The sequence below is a fragment of the Sphaeramia orbicularis genome, chromosome 13 (genome assembly GCF_902148855.1).
Source record: "Sphaeramia orbicularis chromosome 13, fSphaOr1.1, whole genome shotgun sequence".
Classification (NCBI taxonomy): Eukaryota; Metazoa; Chordata; class Actinopteri; order Kurtiformes; family Apogonidae; genus Sphaeramia; species Sphaeramia orbicularis.
This window is the reverse complement of record NC_043969.1, coordinates 7,123,421-7,140,528: the sequence shown is the minus strand read 5'-3', so window position 1 is coordinate 7,140,528 and position 17,108 is coordinate 7,123,421. Positions and strand designations below refer to the sequence as shown.

The following is a 17,108-nucleotide window of genomic DNA, read 5'->3' as shown; positions in this document are numbered from 1 at the left end:
CGCTGATAAATGGAGTTCATCACTGTTCACTGGGTGGGTTGATCTTGTCTGGTGTGAAATCAAGAGCCACATACAAACAGGCTCATTAAAATTGACTACTTCAGTCCAACAGATGGATGATGAATAAATGCAAAAAAACCAGAGCATATAAATTGTTTTTTATACATTACCCAGCTCTGACTACATTCATTAAAACCCACATAATTTCATCCCAAACAGGTCAAAAGGAGGCCAAACTCTTCTAAGCACCACTACCAACTTTAAACTTCAACCTAAACTGATCATTGAAAAATAAAAACTGGCATCTCTGTCTGAGGCTAACTCAGCCATTCTACTCTACTACTATTCTACTCTACACTACAAATGTCTCCGAATGAACAGATTCTTTCATCTGTTCAAAGTCCAAATAACCATCTGACTTCTCTTTGCAGTTTCAATATGTATTTATCAAACATGAGGTGAAATTCAAAGCACAAAGACGTGGAAGAATTTCTTGATTTCAAACCATAAACAAATTTATATTTTAATAGAAAAGAACAATAGAACAGGAGATTGAAACCAACAATATATGAATGCCATGAAAACAAAAAACACATTACAAAAAAAACCAAAAAAAACACTAAACAAAACAGTGTAGCCTAGTTTATTTTATTAAGTATATTTATATTAAAAAAGCATCTAAGACTGGTCATTTTAGTGCTTTGATGATATAGACTGAAGATTATGCTCTACTTTGGTAAGTAAACAAAATAAGTTGATGAGACTTGATAAATACAAATTAAAGAAAGGAAAACTAACAATAAAACCACAATAGACACTATCAAAAAAAGATACCAGTGATGCGACATCCTTAACAGGAAAAGGACCAATCAGACATGAGCAAAAATGCCTCAGCCTCACCACTAATTCCCCCAGTTTGGAAAATTAATTGCTAAAAAGTGAAAAGCTGTTGTAGTTGCATTCAAATGTAGTGCATAAACACACACAACTATTTTACAAGAAAGAGCTCTTATTAAGAGCAAACTTTATTAGTATTAGTGGTGTGGTGCTCTTGATTTTGCCCATCAGTCATTGCTGGTCAAGCAGAGTTTTAGAAGAAGAGTGACCTGAAAAACAAAAACATGTAAATAAAATTACACTAAATATGAATGTTGCTGAAGTATACCTCTCAAAGGATTACTTTAACACCTACTGGTTGAGCTGCAGCATTCATTCAGCTGACATGCCTTGAACATCCTTACTCTTCCTCATCTGTAACATGAAAATACACATGATTAGGAAATATAAACGAGGCCTGATGTGATTCCGGTAATTCCAGCTGACGTGCCGTCACCTCATCCAGCTCGCTCTTCGTTTCTTCTTCCATACGTCGTATATCATCCATTGTCAGGTTCACCCAATTGTCAATCGTGCAGAAGAGCTGTCTGTGGAAGTGGGTGAACAAACGATGCTCCACCTGAGCAGACAAAGGAGATAGTGAGTGACAAAACAGAGAAAATTCTATAGAATATAATTTCTTATGCTGCACTTCATATGCTGACCACCAAAGGGCAGCAGTTAACTGAATTCATTTTCCAAAAGACAGTGTATACCTTTTGAATGAGGTTCTCTATGTTTTTTTGTAATCCAAACCACTTGAATTTGACTGTAACAAGTTTGTAGGCGCACATGTGAGGACAGTTGGGGTTGTTAGCAAGCTCTTTCTGCAAAAGAATAGACACACAGTTAATATTCACACCATGTCCCAGACTTTCAGCTTCATCAGTACTAAATTCCATGTATGTGGATACATTCAATCAATCAGTCTTACCTTCCAGTCAGGCCCCAGAGGTCCTCTGCCCGTTTTCTCTGACTTGAAGATCGCTGGATCTTGTTCCTTCTTGTAATCCTACAGAAAAAAAAAAAAGTTTAACTGTAGTTACCACAACTATAAAGCAACTTCACTGAGCAGTTTAACTATACTGTGGACTTGACTATTAAAGTGGCACATGTGCATCTTACCTTTGAAGCTATGCAACTCCGGTCAGCAATGTCAATGTGAACAACGTTAACTTCCTTATCCCATGTTTCTTTGTCTAGTCCATGTACCTGCAGAATTAAAACAGTTAATCATGTTCAGTCAGTTGTGAGGCAGGGAGTTTATATCCGACTCACATCCTCTATTAACTGTGTCTGGTTACCAGCAGGCTACAACAAAAAGGCTAAGCAGAGGCACATGGGACTTTTTAGTTTTATTCATTTATTTATATTTTTCCACACTGTGTAAATTCACTATTATATGCAGGAATATTTCATGATGTCTTGGGAACAGATTTATCACTTTGCCTTAGCTCAAACTCTCTTTGGCATTTGAAAGAAAAAAAAAACAAAAAAAAAACCACATACTACAGAGGTGCAGGCTTAGAGATAGAAAGGTGCGAATACAGTAAATTTTTGTCCTGCCTAAGTGCATACAAATGCAATGGTTTAGAAAAAAAAAAAAGCACAGTAACTCCAGTTCAGTCTACTCTTCTCTTGTCATAAATGTGCTACTGTTCATGTACGCTGGCATTTATCTTTTAAGGAAAACAAGTGAGCACTGCCTACTTACGTTTTCCTGATCACCCATGTCGGGCTTGTGCCATGTCTCGATCTTAATCATGAAGTCATCTTTCATGTACTCATTCTGTAAGCATGGAGATAAACACCACTGAATCAGTCCGCAAGTTATAACTGCTGCATGTACATGTGCATACCCAGCAGAATCACATCAGAGACAGGCTCTGTTTTAAAGCCAGTATATGAATACTGTACATCTGAGAGTGACTGTCACACACACACACACATACACACACACACACAGACACAGTGTTAAGCCAGACTCCTCATCTTTCATTATGGGAATTTAAAGAGTGATTCAATGAACACGCAGTTTACTTGAATAACAATCAAATGTTCAGCAGAAAACCTTGAAGACTGTGGTTATTTTGTGGTTATCAAAATAAAAAGAACTTACTGTAAGAACTGTATTACAGGACACAGTGGGCCAGGATGGAAAGAGCATGGAAAAAGAAGCATAGACAAGGTTATCAATAAAACACAAAATTTAAGCATAAATTATCTATCTATCTATCAGTGCAGATTCATGCATGTTCAGCTAGTGATGAGTTAAAGGCAGAGGTTTGGTGTGTTTTGCATGTCCACATGTACAATATACTGATTCTTTTTTTTAACAATTTTTATTTTTCAATTTTTAACAGTACAAAACAATCTCCTCAGGTTGAGGAGTAGGAAAAGAGAAAAAAAAAACAGATGAAAAGAACAGCCTGTGATGGTGTCAGAATATTAAGGTCCCTTAATAGATACAGTGTTTGCTCCTGAAGGATTCTGTTGGGTCTCTGTAAACTTAATTTGATTCTGATTTGAATTGATAAAGCACTTTGTGACTCTGTCTGTGAAAAGTGCTCTATAAATAAAATTTACTTTACTTACTATTTACTATACATTTGTCTCTGAATGTCAGCCACTTTCCCCAGTTTTTCACAAAGAGATTTTCTTTTCACTTCAGTTTATATGTAAGATGTTCCATGACAAGTATATCATCTATGACTGAAATCCATTGTTTATATGACGGAGCATCAGTCTTAAACCAGTTCTCTGTTATGGCCTTCTTTCCGGCCACCAGAAGGATCTTGACAAGATATCTGTCTTCTTTATGCATTGATTCTTCCAAATGTCCAAGGTACAGAACAAGACAAGAATTTGGGATTGCATATCCCAACACCTCACAGAGAGTTGAGTGAACCTTCCCCCGGAAGGGTTGGATATTTGAGCATTTCCAAAACGTGTGTGTGATCTGAATCCCTGCGATTACATAGTCTCCAACATGGCTGTTGAATATTCATTTGTTTACTTTTAATTTTAGGTGTGATGAAATAACGAATTAGATTTTTCCAATTAAATTCTCTCCATTTAGGTGACTGTGATGTTGATTGGTGTGTTTCCCACACATTGACAATATACTGATTCTTAATCTTCTAGATTCATGTGCAGAAATCATCTGACAATGTTCACATGTGATTCAAACACTTCTACCACACCAGTTCCAGTCTACATATTATGTAGTGTTGCTGAAAACTGTCATTAGTATCACTTCCTATTCACTCTGGTCCTGCCCCTAGAGTTTACAATATGGAGATGAGGATTATGAAACTTCAGACCTCAAAACAGAGAATATTGTGTCTAGATGAAACAACCAGCCTAAACAATGACACCAATAAATGCCAAACTAAAGCATATACGGAAATCATTAACACGCTAGCTGAGGTTAGAATATTTCATTTACACATACATGATATGAGGCCTCTTCTGCAAGTCACACAGAACAACTCTTTACATCTAAGTGAAGGAACATGGTTATTACTCATATTTTCTACTAAAGAGTCTGTTTGGATGAAACCGGGCTGTGGTCTTGAATAAAAGTAATATGAATATGCTTTAAATCATTTACAAAATGACCTGAAACAATCCGACTGATGTCTCAATATACTGTATGTAGAGTACTGCCCATAAAGTTGGAATGATTTTGTTTTCAGACACATTACCTTTTTTTTTTTTCCTATTTATCTATCAAGAATGAATCACATTGTCACAATCATTTCATGAGAAGTGGTACATATATTTTATTCCAACTTCATGGGTAACAGTATACTGCATGTTCTGTTACTACCCTGTCTGTACCCTGGTTAAATGTGCAGCTGTTAATCGTCACCAGGATGCTCTTGATCTCAGTGAGTCTTTCCTGGTTAAATACAGGTTAAATTAAGAAAAAAAAACATAGATACTCAGAAGGACATCCCTAGTTGCCTGATCTGCTTCAATATGAGACACATAGCAAAGGCACACTGCTATGTTTCAGCTGGATAGTGGTGAAAAATCTGTTTTTTGTTTCTAATATTTAACCTCATTGGAGAGCTTATGTTCACTATTTAGCTCCATTGGGCAACCTCTGCCTCGTGTTGGCCCATTACTACTCTAGATTCTGAGAGCAGAGGTTCTGAAGAAACAAGCTAAGATATGTGGAAATAAATCGCTCACGTCTACCCTTTAAGACTACTTCAAAAGCTCAGCATCACATAAATAACATGTTTAACTAAACACAGTGTATTGTCAGTTGTCATTACTAAATGGTGGAGAGATTTATTCAAGCTTTAACATTTTAGTGATGAATGAGATGCTGTGTCCTGGTCAGCTGTGGCTTTGCTGGACACAGATCTCTGCAGTTTTTCTGGCATCATAACAGTAGCACCTTGTTTGTACAGTGCAATTTATCCACACAAACCAAAATTATTTTGACAACTTTCTCAAAATGTTCTAAAAATCAAAGAGAACTTAATCCCAGCACCAAATCACACACTAACTAGTTAATTGTGGACAAATGTGAAAGTTACCATGAAACAGTCAGTGTAGGCCTAGTCAAAATATTTTATCATTGAAATTTTTTTGGCGAATAAGAGACTGAATATATTTACATGTCAATCAGAATATACCGGACAAGGGTATTCTGCCATATTACAGGACTTAAGCATAGTTTCTTTAATGACCAGATTGATAAAAGTCAAACCTTTAGTGGGAAAGACCATACACTTTTTTTCTATTGTACATTCAATTGAGAAATGAGGGCTGCCTATATTCACCAAAGAGCTAGCGTTGGTGTGTTCATCAAACTAATCTAACTCTCCTGTTGGTGTGGGTTTCTTCTAACCCGTATCCAGAGTTAAATTATTGATGTCATGTGTATGTGGTGGGACTCACTGGTTCGACAGTAGGGATATGCATTCCAGGCCTTCTCGTGAAGCTCAAGAGAATTTTTTGGTGCAACTGCTCGAATAACAGATGGCACTTTACTGCAGAGAGATAAACAAGCACTGGCTTAATGGTATGTTTGCATGTTCACTAGAAACACAGCATGGAGGACATGTGCATTTAAAATGTGTTCATCTTTTATGCTTCCTTTTGGTTTCTTAAGCATAGCACAGCATAGAATAGAACAAAATAGAACAGACTTCATTGTCATTAGATAGGTTGTGCAATTGTGTTATCAAAAAGAGTTGTACATCCCAACAAAAGGTAGCTCTAGCTCTCATTTTATTTTGTGTACGCCTACCTCTTCAGGTGGTAGATCTTATGGGTGTACTGTCCTTTCTCCCCATCCTCCTCATAGGGCTCATTGGCCAACACCTCCACCCCCTCACCTCCTCCCGTCTCATTCTTACTGGCCTCTGCCACAGCGTACAGCTGGCCCACTTGATACTGGATGGACAAAAAGAAGCATGTGTAGTTTATACATCCATCCTGAATTGTTACCACACAATATAGTATGTTTAACTGCTCATACTTCAAACAGCATAATTACTGTGTTTAGTTCGTGGTTTTACAGATGTTTTTAAAAAAGAAAATCTGAAAGGTTGTTCTGAGATTTTTTAGGTCAAGTTTAAGAAGGTGTTGTCAGACCGGGTAAAACATGCAACAATACGGCCGGGTTAGCAGATATAAAACACAGTATTATGAAATCTTTTACTGTCCTTGGTCAAAACACAAACATCTACCTAATTTTCAATCAAATCAGCTCTTAGAAATCCTCTTCTATAGTGTAAACAACCAAATAAGCAACTGATAAATGATTAACACAGTGAAGCAAGTACCAGCCCAGACGTCAAATTATTTCCTTGGAACAGTGAAAAGTAACTCCAAGGCCGAACTGAGGATGAAAACTGGAAAGAAATCACTTTCACACTCAAAGAAAGTGATCAAGTCTTAAAAAATAGAAGCTTTGCTGTCATTTTCACCACTGGGCACAGCTCCAAAGTAAAAGAATGGAGTTTGATGATGACATCACATGACATCACATAGACTGTGAATGCATCACAAAGCTGCATTGTTGTGTTAATATATTTGTTGCTTTTTGTCGATTCACAGTTAAGCCTAAACTGTGACAATTGTGACTTTAGTTGAACATTTGAGTTTCAGACTTTATTCAGTGATGATCTGTTAGTGGTTTTTGCAACCAAAGGTGCATTCTGGTTCATGACACCCCCCTGCTGCTGATATTTTGGAATATCAATGTGACATATACCCCACTGAAGGAAATGTAATGAGTTTAAGTCTGGGTTTACTTCATAAAACTGTAGACAGTTAATGCAGCCTTAGGTCACACATAATAAAAGTCTAAAAGATTGCAAATGCATCACTAATATATTAGATAACATATTTGTTCATATTTGGGTCAAGGCTGTGATTGGTGAAATGTGTAAAAACAGTAGTATAATTATAGAATTATTTTAATCTTGGGCAAAATTAAATCTACATACTCTACTACAATAACGAACCTTGACCTCCACAGCAGAAGTTTAAAGACCCTTCTGTCATGACCTCTATAAACTATTCATGGAAGTGACTGTGCGTTAACCATTTCCTTTTGGGTATGTGAGACACAGACATAAGCATTGGAAAACTAACTGAGTAAGCTTTTTCTAGACTTCTCCTCCTCTGCTTCTCTTCTTCCTCCTGTCGTTCCCTCCCTGAGTCATGCAGTGGTGTTGTGACAGTGGAAAGAGTGACTCACAATACTGCTGCAGTTGGCTCGGCCAGGCTACTTCAATGTAACACACACAAAAAAATCACCCTGACGAATTAAGTTGTCAAAGGTTGCATCTTCACAGTGAACAGGCTAATGTGAAAGGGGTAATGTTTTTTATGGACCATATTTCCCTTAAGCAGCAATTACACTTTCAGGGTTGCAGTCATTTATGTAACCCTGTCATCCAGGTTGTGTAATCAAAGTTATTTTATGATTACTATTTCAGGATATCACACAATTTGCTTAATTTTTTGAGTAATGCAAAAATTTGAGTGTGGTTTTGTAAATATCTATTGCCACAAATAATGCCACCTGTGATCACACAACCCCCTGACAACAAACACACAACACAAGGAAAACCCAAACCAAAATCTTGGGTGGGTAAGCAATCCACCAGTGAAACCTGTGTTGTCTTTGCATTTTGATTCAGTAAAACTTACTGGTGTTGAAATACCCATATTTATCTCTTGAAGCTGATTAATAACTACAGTTTACATAATTAACACATCTATAATTGATTGTGTCTTCGTCTTATAGTGTGTTCCTTCGGACTAGTCCTCTACTTCGGTGTTAGCGGATGCTCAGCTTTGCCTCTATGAGCAGAACCTTAGGAATGTGACTTGCCGTGTATAACCAGTGTACCTCCCCATTGTCAAGGGCAGACGTAATACAGGCTTTTATGAGGAACTTGTGTGACATACACAACAGTCGACTGCAGCATGTGACAAACTGGCTGAACCTGAACAAAGGCCGTCATGAGTTTAGACCACAAAGATAAGTTCATTTTGTAACATCAAAGCATATACCAGGGAAGGTCCCGGTTAATACTGGGGGACGAATGACAAAAATCAGGTGTGGACTGTGATTCAAAGTTTTATGGCTTGATTATACAATGAAGAGAACAATGACTATATTTGTGTCAGCCAGAACAACTTGACTGGTTACAGTAAGTCACATGACTCCCTTGTTAACCCTCAAAGACCCAGACAGCTAATGGCAACCAAAAGCATCTACTGATCTACAATGGTTAACAACTTCTGAAACACTAAACCTATCAATATGTTGAAATAATTCAGATAAAAGGCATTCTACCTGGTTTGTCATCTTTTCATGGTCATCAGATATGACCCATTTGGACCAGTAAAACCCATGTAGTTTGATTAATGACAGTGGCTGGAGACACTTGTTTTATGTTCAGTTACTGATATTGTATGTATACATGTGGAGTTTGCATGTTTGCGTGGGTTCTCAACGGGCACTCTGCCTTCCTCCCACCATCCAAAGACATGCACTGATAGGCTAATCGGTTAATCTAAATTGCCCATAGGTGTGAATGTGAGTGTGATTGTTTGTCTCTATATGTCAGCCCTGTGATGAACTGGTGACTCATACAGGGTGTACCCCACCTTCACCCCCAAGTAGCTGGGATAGGCTCCAGCAACCCCCATGACCCTAGTGAGGATAAAGCAGGTTCAGAAAATGAATGAATGAATATTGATATTGTTGCTTTTCTTCAGTTTTCTCCATTTCTGATATAATAATCATCAACTTCAATCTGACTTTTTATGAACATCTACATGATTGGTAAATTATTCATTCATTTCCTGAACCTGCTTTATCCTCACTAGGGTCGCTTGGAGCCTATCCCCGCTACTTATGGGTGAAGGCAGGGTACACCCTAGACATGTCACCAGTTCATCGCAGGGCTGACACATAGAGACAATCAACCAATTTAACCAATTAACCTATCAATCATGCTCTGCTCTTTGGATGGTGGAAGGAAGCCGGAGTACCTGGAGAGAACCCACACAGCAAACCCACCATGTCATCCATCAGTTAATTAAATACAGGAAAATACCTGATTTTCACTGAACCCCACCCCCACCCCACCCCACACACACACACACACACACACACACAAAATATAGAGGATAATATTATAATAAAATGTGATAAATCACTTAAGAAAGGTTAAATACAGAGAAAATTTGGGTAATGGGTCTTTATATTGAGGTGGTTCTGACAAAAACCGAGATGGCAAATATTAACATTTTACAAGCTGTAATTTGTTTTTTGCAGAAAATATGACAGAAGCATTTTTTTTCCAGCTGATTTATGGAATAATTCTTCCAGTTGATGTAATTTAACACAGACAAACAAAAGAACTCCACAGCTTACGTTAAACCACATGCCCAGCTGTGACCCAACCTAGTTTGCAAATAATATGAACACAACGACACATATGACAGGCCATGTTGTCAGTTGGTTACACACAACCAGAACAGAAAAAAAAAACTATGGTTACTCAGCTAATACAGGAATCTAGCAGACACTGAAGGGGATGACAGGAAAAGCTGGTCACACAGCAAAGCAAACTGTGATTACGTGGCTTTATGAAGTACTTGCTTCTGCTTTGTGTTAAGCAATGGAAAAAACAAATAGTGCAGTGTTGTATGGAAATGGAGCCAGTGGTATGAAAAAAGCAAGTGGATATGAAGCAGCTCACACATACAGACACAGACAGGTACCCGAAAAAAAAAAAAAAAAAAAACCTGGGTGCCCTACAGCGAAGACCGCTACCATGGGAAAAAAAGGTCAAGAAGCTGAACTTGGTCCCTCCAGAATAAACATCACAAAATAAATTCAGGCCCTGATATGAAACAAGGAGCTAGGAGTTTCATCAGCAAGGGCATCTAAATTACCTTTACAGGAATTTTTCATACAGCTTAGAAACATCATGTTGTTGCTTTAAATAAACCTCAGCAGAGGGGTGAGTGTTATGCATGTCTCAGGTATGCTTTATGTGCCTCTTTCCTGCTTTCTTTACTTCTCTTTAATCTTCTTTGACTATGTTTTATGTTGATTTCATGCATGTAGTGTGTTTTATGTGAAACTATTTGTTGTTGCCAGTTTGACCCAGACTCCATAGAACAAGGTATCTTGTATCTCAGTGAGACACTCCTAGATAAATTAAGAATAAATGAAAAATAAGGTAGTATAAAGACATAAGGATAATTTTCATTATCCATTTGTCTATTGTTAAATATGGGAATGTTCACATTTGAGAAGTAAATAGAAAAAAAGCCCTCATTTATTTGCCAACTATGAAAATACTTAATTTAACTAATCGGTGGTAGCCACACAATTCAGTTATGCTTTAAAATTAATCATTGAACACCAGGACACATGAAACGATAAAACAAATGCTGATCTGCAACCTGGAAAATCATAGATAACATTACAGTGAACATAACTAAGAGGACGCAATAATGAGCCTGAAATGTGCTTTATGCATAAAAGAAAAAACACAGTTTTAATTACAATAATTATTATATTATTATTACAATAATTATTATTATAAATATTATTATTACAAAAATTTCATGATTAAATATAATACAACAGAGATTGGTAAGAGGCTGTGGGCAATATCCTGCAAACTATGAGCCAAATGTTTAGTACGCAGCCACAATAGTTGACTGGTGGAAACAAACAGTTACAGATAACAGCAAAAGGAATTAAATAAACATGTAGTTGACATTTATTGCTTCCAGTCAAGCAAGGTAAATAACATGGGGGGTCCTTACCTCCTCCACTGAAATGGGCAGGACGACTCGGCTATGAAAAAAAAAAAACAGGGAAGATTGTGTTAGATGACAGCTATTCCAGCCAACAGTCAAATAGAAAATAATACAGACTGAACAGCTGACAGCTACACAAAGTGGATATTGCATGTTTTCATAGGTCATTACAGCATTTTACCTTTAGTTCCATCTTAATCACTGAGCTGTTTAAAGCAGCAGGGCTTTAGAGTTTTTTTTAGTGTCATTGGGCCACAGTTCCCTTTCAGCATATTGTAATTCCAGTGATCTGAGAGCGAGGATATGAGACTTCTGCAGCTACTCCTCCCCTGTGTTTTCAGGCTGTAAGAAATCTCTGTACAGGAGTTTCTCTGATCACAGGTGTTTTCAGACAGGTAGGAGGGTGACATACGTAATTTACAGATACAGATTCAGTCAGATGTGGCTGAAAGTGGCTTCACTTTACCATAATACATGAAGGTAGATCAGGTACATCTTTATTTTCAATTAATCTTTTGATTTGGACTGAGAGGAGAGAGTTGCAGAGGGAAGGTGTGTTCCATTTTCCCCCTGTGACTTCAGCTCTGAGAGCTTTAACTTGTTAAACTCTGTTAAATCGTTTGTTTCCAGTCAGAATCATTTCAGCATAATACAGCCCAATGGATAAGCCGATAACAGAAGCTTCATTCATATAAAACTAAGTTATGATCAGAAAACAGCAAAGGTAAGACAACATTCCTAATCATTGCTTCATAACGCGACCTTTGTTTTTGCTCTTCTTTGGCTCATCCAGTGAGGGGTAGAGAAATAATACTTGTACTGCTGGATCTGGTTAGTGTTATCTTAGAGGTGCAAAGTTTTTCACATTGATCTGATGTTTTATGAAATGATTCATGACATATGCTGCTCTCAGATTGTCAGCTTGTTTTCAGTATTTTCCCATGTAAGTGCTTGTTGTTTGATTTGTGTTCTATTGTCTGAAGATTTACTTTGTTGAGGTTTTAGCTGATGTTCTTCAGGTTATGTGGATGTATAACATGTGTATGTTGCTATGTACACATGCTAGCATTACCATGCAAGAGAACAGCGGTGCCAGGTTTAAGAGGCTATGTGTTCTCTGCACATCAATAAAGAGTCAGAAGTTCTAGAAGTCTGGAATCAAAACCTTCCAACCTTAATTTGAGGTCTGACTTTAACATCTGACATTTCAATCAATAAACATCAGTAAAATAACTGAAAGTTATAGCTTTTGTAAAATAAATTAAATAATAGTTGTCCAGCAAACACCTGATGAATCTACTAGAATCAGACATAAAAAGTGTCTACATGATTAACTTTATGGCTCATTCACTACTGTATGTGTGCAAGAAAGATGATGGGCATTAGATCATCTGCAGAAGGGCACACCTAAACCTCATCCATCAATAATAGGAAGCCCGAGAAAACAAGGAGGAAATAATTAAACTGTAAACAAGTGAGACATATACAGCATATGTACAAACTAGTGACATATTAAAGGAAATAACAAGGTAGTGTCTTAGGCCGTCAGAACAGTTTTAATGCTGCTCAGCACTGATTCACCATTCTGCAGAAGATATTCCCTCATGTGCTGTTCTAAAAAGATCTTTTACATTGAATTTCCAACTCGCATAGGTTGACAAGACTACAAAATAAGGCTGTGCAATATGGCCAAAAACTGTCACAAATTTTTAAGTATAATGGTGGACTCCTAGTTAGTCACAGTTTAGTTCCTGTCTTTGTGAGCTCACAGCAAAACATGCAACACAGACTACAACAATAACTAACAACAACTTTTCAGGACTTTCATAAAGCAAAACTTCTATTCATAAAATGAACTCAATGTAATGCACAGCCATACTCCAAAGAGTAAGCAATAGCAATTAAAAATGACAGACTGTTTAATAGCTCAGTCTTAAAATATTCAGCTGCAAAAAGGTTCCTTTTCTGATGCACATAACCAAGTAAGTCAAAGCAAAACATTCATGAAGGGCATTTTAGCAAAACATACATCCTTTCTGTCCTTTTCGATGGAAAAACAAATACCAAGCCTCACCTTTTCAGTTTTGCTTTGAACATAGCAGTCTTTCATCCTCAGGAGCGACATGAAACCTGACAGTTTCTAGTTCTCATGGCCATGTTTCTCAATGCAACCACACACATACGGATCTTACAAAACATGATCTACACTGTGGTTTTTCTTTGTAAACACATCAGGTTCACAGTGTTGGTGTTGCAGAGTGTCAGTCCAAAATCCACCGCCCTGGATTTTCTTTTAATTTGTCAATTGACTGTGTTTGCGTATGTGTGTAGCCCTCTCATGTGCCACGATACAATAGTAAATTAATCGCCACCTGTTGCCAGTCTCACACAGCCTGAATATTTCATTAGAACAGATCAGAGTGGAAGAGAAGCCTGCCATGCATGAACTCAATGGCTGCTTTAATGAAAAAATAGAGCTAACTGTCTGCTCATTGCAAAGTTTCCACCCATTATTGAACTAAAATCATCATTTCATTTACTGTACCCACATCTTAAGTTAAAAGTAGATAATATCACTGGATGACAGCTTTGGACACAACTTGATGTGTTGAGCAGAGTTTAGAAGTCAAAGGACAGAATCTCTTATCGGTAAACATTTATTATTTTCCTGCACTTATGACGATCCTCTTGAACATTGCTGAGTCTCTGACTGTACTTTGCACTGTGGTCAGATGACAGCCCCACTCTGGATGCTGGTCCAGCACTGATGAGCATATGACAGGACAGTCATAAAACTGCCTGGAGTCAAGAGTCAGAGGAATTGAAAAATAGGCGATATTCACCAGGTTATCTCAAAGGATGCCTCAGGTCAATAAAAACTACACAACTTTTTGAACCTCAAAGTTCAAAACAGTCATTGGAGACCAAATGTATCGACTGACCTAAAATGTTTAATACCTGTTGAACCACTAATCCTATCAATACATGTAAATAATTCAGCTAAAATGCAGTTTCTCAGGTTTTCATGGCCATCAGATATGACCCATATGGATGTTCAGAGGCTCCATAGTGAACATGGAAACATCATCTTCTACAACACTGGTGTGTAGTTTGACAAATAACAGTGGTTTGAGACGCCTGTTAAGATTTAAGTTAAGTTAAGCTGAGTTAATGATATGCTTTGCTGAAAAAGTTTCTTTTTCTTCCGTTTTCTCTGTTTTGACACAATAACCTTTGATTTTACTCTGAGCTTTTAAAAAAAAATCTACATGATCAATGAATTCAATATAGGAAAATACAAGATTTTCATTGAAAAACGCAAATGGCAGAGGATATTATTAGAATAAATTATCATAAATCGTTAAAGAAAGGTTAAATGGAGAGAAAAATTCATTGGAATAGAATTGGAACACAAATTTGTACTGTCACTTAAGTCAGCAGCACTGGTTAGTGAACAGTACCATATAGCAGACCGACGACTTTATTCATTACCATGAAATACAGTTCATCATGTATATGGTAACAGTACTGTCATTCTTTAACAAGTCACCTTATATTAGAGTGTATTGCTGTATCTTAGCGTGACTTTAGCATAAATAGCACAACGGATGTAAAACCCTATAACTTAATAAAACAGGAGCATATGAACGAGTAACAAGGTTTTCTGGCCTCGTTTACTATGTAGCTAGTAGTTCATAACGTGTAACATTGTCAAAGTTTCGGGTTGGTCTGTCTCTCTGTCCAGTTCATAAATAACTTAAGATACTCACAACTCTTTAATAAGCATATCGACGGAGGCTTCGGTGAAAAACCAGCACACCAAACGGAGAAAAAAAACAGGAAAATGACGTTGAAGCTGACAGGAGACACTCTTTCAGCGTCCGCCGCCTGTGGGTCCGGGCTTTTCTTCCTGGAAGATGCCGTAACAAAGGGGCGAGGCTTCCGCACGAGAGGAGCAGGCGGAGGAGGAGGAGGAGACACGCACCTTTTGTTCAGGTAGCTGCAGTGAGGCATTCAGGTGCAGTCGGATGAGTCATAACCTTTGGTAAAGTTGGACGTGTAGCGTTCTTTATCTGATTTACTTTTACACACACAACAGCAGTTGCACTGCTTGTACAGGGGTTGGACAAAATAATGGAAACACCTAACATTGTGGCATCATAGAAGGTGTTTCCATTATTTTGTCCAACCCCTGTATATGAACGTATTTCAAAAGAGAATACAGACATTACTTCCGCTTCACTTTTAGGCACCTTTTTGTATGTTCCTCTGTTCATTTTCGTTGCTTCTGCACCTGATATAACCATGAATCATAAAAGACCCGAAGCTCCTCAACATCAATATTTACATTCACTTACCATGTTGTCACATGACTTGTTAGTCGCAAAACTGACTTATTTCTAAACTCACATGACACATGGATCCTTAACCCTTTAAGGCCTAGAACTATTGCTGTGTTTGTTTTCCCAATAAATCTTAATCACCATTGATCACCATTCATTTTAACAGTAACCTCTGCCCTTTGCATTTTTCAGTGAAAATCAAGTGTTCTCTTCTACTTTATTCACTAATTTCATAAAAAGTCGTAAATTCAAAGGATATATATATATATATATATATATATATATATATATATATATATATATATATATATATATATATATTTTTTTTTTTTTTTTTTTTTTTTTTTTTTTTTTTATTTACAGCTAAACTGCAGTTTCTCTGTTTTTCAGCAACATCAGACATGCCAAATTTGTAGATTCAGAACAGTGAACAAGGAAACATTTTCTGCAACATTGATTCACCAATAAAAACCAGTGTAGTTCGACAAATGACAGTGGTTGTAGACGCTCGTTTTATGTTCAGTTAATTATACATTTTGCTAAAAATGCTTTGCTTTGTCTGTTTCCATGCAATAACCTCTGATTGCACCCTGGTCTTTTCTGAACATCTGCATGACCAGTACATTTAATATAGCAATATACTTTTACTCAAAGAAAGCAAAATGCAGAGGATGATATTATGATTAGGGTTAATACATCACTAAAGAAAGGTTAAATGAGAAAAATTCATTGGAAATCACCACAAAAATAGTTTTATGTCTCTAAGGGTTAAAAGTATTGGTAGAATTGGTGGTTCAGATGTCACTAAAAATTTTACATTAGTTTTGATGCTGGTGGCTGTTCAGTTTTAGAGTCTGCTAGATGTGGCTGTATGTGGTTTTATGCATGTGGTTTTATATGTTTCCTGTGTGTTTTGTGCTGCTCAACATCAGCTTTTTTGTTGTAAAAGTAACTTCAATTCTTCAGCTCAGTGAAGGGATAGGTCAAAGTTTCGTCTTCACTTCCCACAGGGTGGAATAGCCTTTCAGCCCTGTGTTCACGCCTCGTCCTGGTCAAACCAGTACAGGCAGAAACCTACTACTCTGGTTCAACTTGTTTGGGAGACAGCTACGGCAGCTTATTGCAGCACCTTTGATTAAAATGGTGCAGAGGAAACTCTAAGGTTACTGTTAAAAAAAACTTGTGACTTCTGTATCTGTAACTGCAGTACAGTGAAACACTGACCCCTACTGCTTTGAAGTATCCTCTACAATATTACAAAAAATGCTTAATATTGATCCACTTTTGGAGTAATGAAGATATTTTTGTTAAAGGGGGGATAAATTACACCAAAAACAAAAGTAGCAGAATGAAACATCAGTATCAGCTATCAGCCAAAATTTCATTTAGAGTTCAGTATCAGTATCAATCCTGACTTTTACAACTGGTGCATTCAGAGTGAATAATGTTGTACTTATTAACACTATCATTCCAAACCACAATGATATTCATACACCTGTTGAAAGTTTTATGTTGTATCATATGCTCATTGAATTATTATGTTGTGAAGTGTAATATGATGCCGAA

The 17,108-nt window shown here is 37.1% G+C and overlaps 1 protein-coding gene across 1 annotated transcript; it reads right to left on the bottom strand.

Moving 5' to 3' along the window:
• Positions 1–493: 493 nt before the first annotated feature.
• On the bottom strand, positions 494–15,126 carry LOC115431570 (phosphatidylinositol transfer protein alpha isoform-like). Its single transcript, XM_030152019.1, has 12 exons — positions 14,970–15,126; positions 11,206–11,236; positions 6,146–6,291; positions 5,794–5,885; positions 2,996–3,003; positions 2,591–2,665; positions 2,002–2,088; positions 1,811–1,888; positions 1,593–1,703; positions 1,334–1,456; positions 1,193–1,251; positions 494–1,106 (listed from the first exon to the last, which is right to left on the bottom strand). The coding sequence occupies exons 1-11, from the start codon at positions 14,984–14,986 to the stop codon at positions 1,210–1,212; spliced, it is 810 nt and encodes a 269-aa protein (XP_030007879.1). The 5' UTR covers positions 14,987–15,126; the 3' UTR covers positions 494–1,106; positions 1,193–1,209.
• Between the last annotated feature and the right edge of the window lie 1,982 nt (positions 15,127–17,108).

Bases quoted from the DNA above. Each gene is read 5' to 3' on its own strand.
- LOC115431570 (XM_030152019.1), bottom strand. The intron at 6,292-11,205 runs GTAAGGACCCCC...TTGTCCATCCAG, and splicing joins TGCCCATTTCAGTGGAGGAG to TATCAAGTGGGCCAGCTGTA. The intron at 1,704-1,810 runs GTAAGACTGATT...ATTCTTTTGCAG, and splicing joins CTCTGGGGCCTGACTGGAAG to AAAGAGCTTGCTAACAACCC.